At 36.1% G+C, this 9,772-nt stretch overlaps 1 protein-coding gene across 1 annotated transcript; it reads right to left on the bottom strand.

The window, feature by feature from the left end:
- Positions 1 to 6,104: 6,104 nt before the first annotated feature.
- On the bottom strand, positions 6,105 to 6,756 carry SRY (sex determining region Y). Its single transcript, XM_029208191.1, is given in 2 exon segments — positions 6,105 to 6,368; positions 6,370 to 6,756. Coding segments are annotated over 2 exon segments (651 nt in total).
- Positions 6,757 to 9,772: the final 3,016 nt, after the last annotated feature.

Raw genomic sequence — 9,772 nt, 5'->3', positions numbered from 1 at the left:
CCAGCCACCATCCACCCTGGTGGGTGAGCAGACAAGCCTCTCAGGCTGGTGAGTGCTGGTCGGCACCAATCCTCTGTGCCGGAATCTCTCCACTTTGCCCTCTACAACCCTGTTGCTGTATTCTCCTCCAAGGTTCCGAAGCTTCCCCCATCTCCGCCAGTGAAGGGCTTCCTAGTGTGTGGAAACTTTTCCTCCTTCACTGCTCCCTCCCCGTGGCGTAGGTCCCATCCCTATTCTTTTGTCTCTGTTTTTCCTTTTTTCTTTTGCCCTACCCAAGCACATGGGGAGTTTCTTGCCTTTTGGGAAGTCTGAGGTCTTCTGCCAGCGTTCAGTAGGTGTTCTGTAGGAGTTGTTCCCCGTGTAGATGTAGTTTTGATGTATTTGTGGGGAGGAAGGTGATCTCCACATCTCACTCCTCCACCATCTTGGAGACCCACCTCCACTGTCTTTCTTATAATTATCAATATTAATACTTAGTTCTTGTAAATGTCGACCTTGTCCTAGGTACTTTCTATAATTTACTGTTTGAACCTTTGTACACCTTAAGTTATTTAGTCTTTACACTATCCCAGAGAGGTAAGTTTTTCTTTTGTTTTTGTTGTTGTCATTTTATTATTATTAATACTAGCTTGTTCTTTGGTAACGCCAGCCTCCATCTAGTTACTTTATATACACTTCCTCATTAAATCCTCATATACCTTAACTTATTTAGCCTCTGGAGCATCCCAGTGATGTGTTTTTTTTCTTCCTTTTGTTATTATTATTATCCATTTTCATTAAAATTATTACCAGTTAGTCCTTTAGTAAACCTGAACTCTGACTTGATATGCTATAAACATTTAGTCATTGAATTATACACCTTAACTTATTTAGACTTTACAGTATCCCAGTGACGTAGGTTTTGTTTGTTTTTATTTATCACTATTATTGTTATTATTACTAGTTATTTTTAATAATGTCGATCTCTGTTCTATGTACGTTATGTAAATTTACTCACTGAATTTAGGTATTTTAATTTATTTAGTCTTCACGGCCTAGGGTTAAGGTAGTTTCCTTTTTGTTTTTTCATATTATTAATCGCAATCATTATTACTAGTTAGTTCCTTAGTAAAGTAGACCACTTCTGTGCATGTTACATGCACTTACTCATTGAGCCCTTATCCACGTAAACTTTTTAATCTTCAAAGTATCCCACTGAGGTAGGTTTTGTTGTTGTTATATTATTATTATTGTTACTGGGGAATTTTTTATTAATGGTGATCTCTATTCTAAGTACTTAGTATACATTTATTCATTGACTCCTATACACTTTAAAATATTTTGTTTTCACAGATTCCAGTTAGGAAGGTTTTGCTATTGTTCTTCTTTCTTCTTATTAATAATGAAAACTAATATTACCAGTCAGTTCTTTACTGATGCCAACCTCTGTTCTAAGTACTTATATAGATGGACTCATTCAATCACTCTTATACACCTTAGCTTATTTACTCTTCACAGCATCCCAGTGAAGTAGAGTTTGTTGTTTTTGTTATTTTATTATTTTTGTTTTATTATTTTTATTGCCAGTTGGTTTTTATTAGTGCTGACCTCTGTTGAAAGTGCTGTGCATACATTTACTCATTCAGCCCTATACACCTTACTTAGTTGTCACAGATCTCACACAGTAGGTTTTATTGTTATTGTTATCAGTAATAATTTGTTATTATTCTTTATAGTTAGTTCTTTATTACTTTCATATATTTACAGTTTGAATCCTATAAACCTTAACTTATTTAGTCTTTACAGTATGCCAGTGAGGTAGGTTTCGATGTTGTTTTTTTTGGTTTTTTTTTTTGCGGTATGCGGGCCTCTCACTGCTGCGGCCTCTCCCGTTGTGGAGCACAGGCTCTGGACACGCAGGCTCAGCAGCCATGGCTCACGGGCCCAGCCGCTCCATGGCACGTGGGATCCTCCCGGACCGGGGCACGAACCCACGTCCGCTGCATCGGCAGGCGGACTCCCAACCACTGCGCCACCAGGGAAGCCCTGATGTTGTTATTTTATTATTATTAATATATGTATATATGTTAGCTCTTTAGAAAGTTGACATCTGTTCTAGTACTTTATAAATACTTATTCATTTCTATATGCATTAATTTAGTTAGTTTTTTTTTAAATTAATGCTCGTCTTTAACTACTTCAATACATTTATCAAATTCTATAATCCTTGAATGCTGTAGTCTTTAATCTTTACAAAATACCATTGAAGTATGTTTTGTTGTTATAATTATTGTTGTTGTTGTCGTTATTACCACTTTGTTCTTTACTAATGCCAGCCTCTGTTGTAAGCCCTTTGGGTACATTTACCTATTGAATCCTACACACCTTAACTAATTTAGTCTCCACAGCATCCCAGATAGGTAGGTTTTGTTTTGTTTTGTTTTTGGTTATATTATTATTATTGTTTACTATTACTAGTTAGTTCTTTACTAATGCTGACCTCTTTTCTAAGTAGTTTGATATATTAACTCATTCAGTCCTATACACTTTAACATATTCAATGAGTGAGGTAGGTATTATGTTATTTGTATTTTTATTATTAATAGTCCTTATTATTATTACTTGTTTGTCTTTTTACTAATGCCATCCTCTTTTCTAAGTTCTTTAGATACATTTATTCATTCAGTCCCTATATGCCTTAACTTACTAAATCTTTCATAGTATCCCAATGATATATTTTTGTTTGTTTTCATTATGCATTATTATTATTGTTGTTGTTACTCGTTAGTGTTTTATTAACACCAAGCTCTGTTCTAAGTACTTCAATACACTTATTCATTGACTGCTCTACACACTCACGTAGACTTCACAGCACCCATGTAGTAGGTTTTCTTTGTTTATCATTATCATGATTTCATTATGACTTAGCCTTTGCTAATCTTGACCTCTGTTCTTACTACTTTATATACATTTATGCATTGAATCCTACTCATCTTAATTTCTTTAGTGTTCACAGCATACCACTGAAGTATGTTTTGTTGGTTGTTATCTTAGTACTATTATTATTATTACTATTGTTATTATTGGTTAGTTCTCTACCAATGCTGACCTCTGTTCTTAGTACATTGTGTACCTTTACTCATCGCACCCTGTACACCTGAACTTATTTAATCTTCACAGCATCCCAGTGGTGTCATTGTTTTTTAAGTATTACTACTAGTTAGTTCTTTAAAAATCTGAGCCTCTAGCCTCTAGCTTTGAATCATATATACTTTAATGTATTTAGTTTTCCCAGTATCCCACTGAAGTAGGTTTGGTTGTTTTTTTGTTATTATTAATTTTTGCAATTATTACTAATTACTTCTTTACTAATGCCATCCTCTGTTCTAAGTACTTTGCATATTTACTCCTTGAATCTTATATACCTTTACTTATTTAGTCTCATAGCATCCCACTGAGGAGGTTTTGTTGTTGTTATCATTATTATTATCATTATCACTGTCATCGTCACCATTACTATTAATAGTACTCTAATAATGTCGACCTCTAAGTATGTTAAATATGTTTACTCATTACATCTTTATGCCCCTTAGTTTCTTCAGTCTTCACAGCACCTCAGTGAAGTAGGAGATTTTTTGTTCTTTTTATTTTTGGTTATTATTTTTACTATTTAGTTCTTTGCCAATGCCTACATCTGTTCTAAGTACTTGAAATACATTTACTCCTTGAAGCCTATACATCTTTAAGTAATTTAGTCCTCTCTGTATCCCACTGAGGTAGGTTGTCACTGATATTTTGTTATTATTACTATCATCAATTGTTAGTTTGTTACCAGTGCTTACCTCTGTTCTAAGAACTATGTGTATTTTCACTCCCAGCATACTATATACCTTCACTTATTCAGTCTTCATAGTATCTCAGTGGGTGTGTTTTGTTCTTGTTTTTTTGTTATCATTATTATCATTACCAACTAGTTTTTTAATAATCTTTAGTTTTGTTTTTAATACTTTATATACCTTTACTCATTGAACCAGCATACACCTTCACTTATAGAGTCTTCCCTGCAGCCCAATGGGGTTGGCTTTGTTTTTGTTGCTGTTCTTTTATTTTTGTTTATTATTCTTATTATTACCATTAATTTTTATTATTACTGCTACCTAAAGGTGAAAAAACTGAGGGCCAGACATGTAAAGGAAATAGTTCAATGTCAGGTCTGGTAAATGGCAAAGGAAGGAGTCAGATCCAGGTTGCATCTGGAGGCCATGCTATTACTTCATACCATTAAATGTTTTTTTAAATGTTGGCATTTTAAAATATGGCAAATATTCATTATAAATATAAGAATACTTCTTATCAATACTTGCTAAAACAAACACTTGCAAAAAATATGCAAAAGCATCCGTTTATTTCCTAGGTATATTCTCGGAAGAAATTCATGTAAATATTCTCTCATGGACATGTATACAAATGTACAAAGGATGTCACTATTTGTAATGACTAAAACCAGAAGTGTCCATTCACATGTCCATAAAAATAAAATAAAATGAAATATACACAGTAATTTCTAAAACAAACCAACTGAATGTCACCGACATTATATTAAACAAAAGAAACTAGACATAATATTTTATATTTTCACTTATTTGAGGTTCAAGAAAGGGAAAAATAACCTATTTCGATGAAGGTCATAGTGGAGGTTATTTCTGAACACGTGGAAAGAGAGGTGTTAAACATAAAACACAAATACGTAAAAATGTATGTAAAATATTTTAAAATACAAGGTAGTTTAGGCAGTTGTTTAAAAGGTTATTACAACGTACAGTTCTCATTTGGGCTGCATGAATCTCCGATTAAGAAATACTGTTTCTGGAACAAGTCAGTCTTTGAAGATAACTCCCTTTTTACCCTGAACTTTCTTTCAAAAACCTGACATTTCATTCTAATACATACTATTTTCGTGTTTTGAGTTTTATTGTTTGAGGTATTTTTTAAAGGTTTGGAATATATGTATTGGAAAGTTGACTTTGATATATATCATATGATGTGATACTTATTGACCATCGGCTTATTTTTATTCCAAAAAGTGATGCTTTTCTTTGCAAACTGCCAGGTTTTCTACTTTAGCCTGTATGCAAATGTTATAATGCCTTTGACTTATATTTTCACTGACCTCTCATCAGGTTAACCAGATGGGGGCTCCCTCCTCCCATCGCCCACCTCACCACCATAATCTGAATGGTTCATATTCTCGACATGATACCTCTCTCTCTCCCCCTCTTTCTCCCCCCTCTCCCTCCCTCTCTCTCTCTCCCTCTCCTTCTCTCGCTCTCTCCCTCTCTCTTCCTTGCAGGAACGTAATAGTTAAGCGGCAATAGAAACAAGTACCTTGCCATTGTTAAAAGAAAAATTTCGGAAAAGAGGCGAAACCGTGAGTCCCATAGGAGCTAATTAAAGATTTCTTTTTACCCGATAGACGTTATAATTGGTTCAAAATAGAGGTCGAAGCGTGCGGACTGAAGGAATTGAGTTGCAAATGGCAGCAAAACTGGTTTTTCCACAACGGGAATAGGACCCAACATAAACTGTCAAAGAAGATAGAATGTACATATGTATTCACTAATTAGGGAGTGGTTTAGGAGTTAGGAAGATTTCCATCGAAGTGCGACATTTTTTCCCTATACCATAAATCCGTGAGTGTTTCTCGAAGCACTATAGCTTTGAGTTACAGTATTTAAAATAAAGAGTGAGAATTCTATTGTCTATGCTGACGATTACCGGACTACTATCATATACGAACACCTATCTAATGGCCAATCTCGGGAACAACTAAAATTAGATATGAAAATATTTCCACCAATAGGAAAAACAGATGGCCTTTGAATTCAAGCAGTTTCAGTGTTGTTAAGATACTTTCTTAATAGTTAGTATTCTTTCAAGCAGTCATAAACAAAGGTTCAGTCATATTGTAACGTCCTAATTCTTTATATGTTAAACATGTTTATGTGACTTATTTTGAATTTAAGTCACAGGTGAAATAATAGTAAAATTGAGATGAATAGGGCCTTTGATAGCGAGAGTAAGGAAACCAGCATCGAAAATAAACGTGAGAAAGTTCGGGCTCTGAACTATAGTAAAAGGGGACGTCCGCAGGTCTGCGTAGCCTGTGTTACCCTATTGTGGCGCAGGCTTGTCCAACTGCTGCGATGCTCCTGTGGCGGGAGTGAGCTGCTTATGTTCGTGGGCTGTGAGTGGCTTAACCGGCTTTCCATTCGTGAACGTGTGGCCTTGGCGCAACCGTCCTTGTATGTGAAGGGGTACGAGGTCTCCTCTATGTGCATTCGGCTGCACAGTACTGAAGAGTGTGCGGGAAGCGATTTCTGTGGCCTCTTTGGCCTTCCGACGAGGTCGATATTTATAGCCCGGGTATTTGTCTCGGTGCATGGCTCGTAGTCTCTGTGCCTCCTCGAAGAATGGCTGCTTTTCGGCTTCTGTAAGCATTTTCCAGTCGTATCCCAGGCGCTTACTGATCTCTGAGTTTTGCATTTGGGGATTCTCTAGAGCCACCTTTCGCCTTTGATCACGAGACCACACAATGAAGGCGTTCATGGGTCGCTTGACGCGGTCCTGGCCGCTCTCTCTACAATTTCCTCCGGTTTCACACCGATCATTCGAGCTACCGTTGTCCGTCCACAGTAGGGAAGGTGCTTTCCCAAAGTCGAGGATATTTCGTTGCTGTACCGCTGGGCTGTAATCCTCACCGTTCACAATTCTGAACATGGCACAATCGTATGATTGCTCCGTTTAAAAAGGGTGAGGAAGCAAAATTCGAAGGTGCAAGTATTACGAAAATTATCTTGCTATTCAAGGGTTATTTCTACCAGGGACTGACTGACTACAGCTTTTGTAGTGAAATACGTACCTCTCCGCCCCCAACACCTCCCCTCAATACCGCCCCCGGCCCTCAGCCAAAGCCCGCCCAACCAACCTACCTATTCTCAAGGGAAACTATTTAATACGATTGTAACGCTCTGCTTTCTGCTTTGTTTATATCTAATCAAAACCGCTGAAGGTGCTAAAACACCTGCTTTAAAATACAAACTTCGTCATTATAAAGCTATTTTATTATCCGCTTAATGCAAAGGATGAAGGTGCAGCAGAGATACTAATGAATTGTTTATCGTTATGAATGTAAGTGAGTATTATCTTAAACACAAAGCTTAAAGACAACCTGAACCTGTTAGCCATTAGAACACACAGGATACTGAATTCACGCTAATCATGATCCTTGTTTCTTCACTTCTACCTAAAGTACAATTGAAAGTTCTATATCAGTATTCCAGTGGCAAGTAACTCGGAATTCTATTATCTATGCTGACGATGATCGGAATGCTAATATATACTAAAACCTATTTAATAGGCAATCTTAGAAACAATTAAATATAAAAATTGTTCCATTGAATAAAAACAAATGACCTTGGAACCCAAGCAGTTCCGTCGAGTTAATGTAACACTTAAAAGGGACTGGGTTTCTGTTTTGGCGGGGGTGGGGGGGTGGTTTCAGAGGGTAGGCTATACAGAAGTATACTTGTCATTCTCTACTGCACTTTTACATAACGGATGATCAAAACTAAACAAAACAAAAAAGAACAATGTTTTAGAAATCTAAGTTTCTAAATTATAGCTATCAATTTGTCGTCTTTTATATTCTAGGTCAAACCTAGGACAAAATTTAAAAGTCATACTTTACAAAGTGAAATAAGTGAATAGCTGCTCCAAATAAATCCTTAAGGCAAAATTGGGAGTTTTCATAAAATATTTGCATGTAATAAAATAGGAGAAATCTTCCCCGGCACAAGTTTTAAAACTGTATTTGGAAAATGGGAGTAAAAATTGTAGACTGCACAGGACATAACCTATGAAAAATTAAAATAAAAAAAAAAATCTCACCGAGACTGCCAAAGAGTGATGCCAAAATTCCTAAGAAAATAAAACTTAAATGATCCCTGCATTACATGCAAAAAATCTGCATAACCAAATGTGATTTAAGCAATAAGACATCTGATACAATGAATAATAGAAACTCCAAACAAAAATTAACTTAACCAAAAGACATGTCTAAATCCCATAATCTGTATCCTGTCATCAAAGTTTAGTATTCAAGATCCAAATAAAATGTGAAAATATTGTTACTTGGTCCAATTTGAAACAGGCATCTTACTACAGAATCAAATGTTTAAATTGCACTCACACACAAAAGCAGATTTTGTAAAGCTGGAAATTGTTTAACATGTGAGAAAAGAATATATACCATTTCAAAATTGAAATTAAAAAGCAAAGAGGGATACATTCTGCAATGTGGAGGAACCTTGAAAACATCAACCTTTGTGAAAAAAGGCAGACACCAGAGGCCAGATACTGGAAGATTCCATTTATATGAAATCCCCAGAGGAGGCAAATGCAGAGACAGGAACCAAATTAGTGATGGTTGCCCAGGACTCAATAAGAGGGAGCGGGCATGGGGAGTAACTCTTACCAGGTGCAGGGTTTCCTTCTGGAGTGATGAAATATTCTGGAACTAGATACAGGTGACAGTTGCACAGCATTATGAATGTACTTAAGTACTGAATTGTACCGTTTAAATGATTAAAATGAATGTTATGTATATTTAACCACAATGAAAAAGAAGAAAAATAGGACCTCACAGGTGTGAATATAATCACATAAAGGGTTGGGGAAGAGTTTTTTGAAGGAACGGTGGCAAGAATATTTAAATTAAAAAAAAGAGATTTCAGTGCTTTTAGACCTCCAGCTCCTAGAACAGGGCCTGGCATGTATTAGGTTCTTGAAATATTTCCTCAATGCTTTAATTAACAAAAGGAGTGAAAATAGCTCCAAGCTTGGAGAAGGAAAGAGAACTGGTAATCCACTTTAAAAAAAAAAAAAAACAAGAGTCTCTAAAGTAATGATTTTTCGTGCAAGAATGGAGGAAAGGGGATGGAAAGAGAGAGGCATGGTCCACCTCGGTAATATGATATCATGTTTGTTTCTTTGAGTGCAGTTTTAATGTTTCACCTCATTTTGATCTCAGAAGCAAGGCTGATACTCACTCGCTATGCCCAGGTGCAATATTTAACAGTCCTTACGATATTGTGCCTTTATGCCAGAGAGTGAAAACATGCTCCCCTGAACTCTTGGGTAGCTGGGATACCACCCGCATTCCCCATATTCATTAAAGAAAAGTTTAAGGCACTATTGTGTTAAATGACTACCACCCTTCCTATTCATTCCTGACTATGTCTCAACAGTTAAATATGTTTTCCTCAATCAGACCCAGAAGCTTAGTGGTAGGAAGTGATATGGTCCTGCCGATATTAAATCCAAACAGCATTTACTAAGAACAAAGTTCACAAAACAAACAAACAAACTCATTTTATCTTTCGGCGGGATTACTGTTCTAGAATATAAAAATGCTCAAGAGATATTAGATTCAAGTAATTTCATACAGACTTCCTTCTCAAATTAGAATAAAAATGACGAGAACTGAAAATGATAACTGAGATTATTCCAGTGAAATCATCTGTACTTGGGGTAGTACCGATATGCACTTTATTCTCATGAGTTTAATACCCCCTGTGTAGCTCTCATTTTAATTTCTATGGTGAATGGAAACACAGCTCAACAGTGTTTACACAATAAAACCCACAAATTTTTACATTAATAATTTATATATTTCCTTCCTCACCACCCCCCATCTCCTACTCCACCCCCCAGCCCCCAAAATTAGAACATCTTC

This window comes from Monodon monoceros, unplaced genomic scaffold (assembly GCF_005190385.1).
Source record: "Monodon monoceros isolate NGI ecotype Baffin Bay Population unplaced genomic scaffold, NGI_Narwhal_1 Contig4537_ctg1, whole genome shotgun sequence".
Taxonomy (NCBI): domain Eukaryota; kingdom Metazoa; phylum Chordata; class Mammalia; order Artiodactyla; family Monodontidae; genus Monodon; species Monodon monoceros.
The sequence above is the reverse complement of the archived record's forward strand: the minus strand, read 5'-3'. Positions and strand labels throughout refer to the sequence as shown.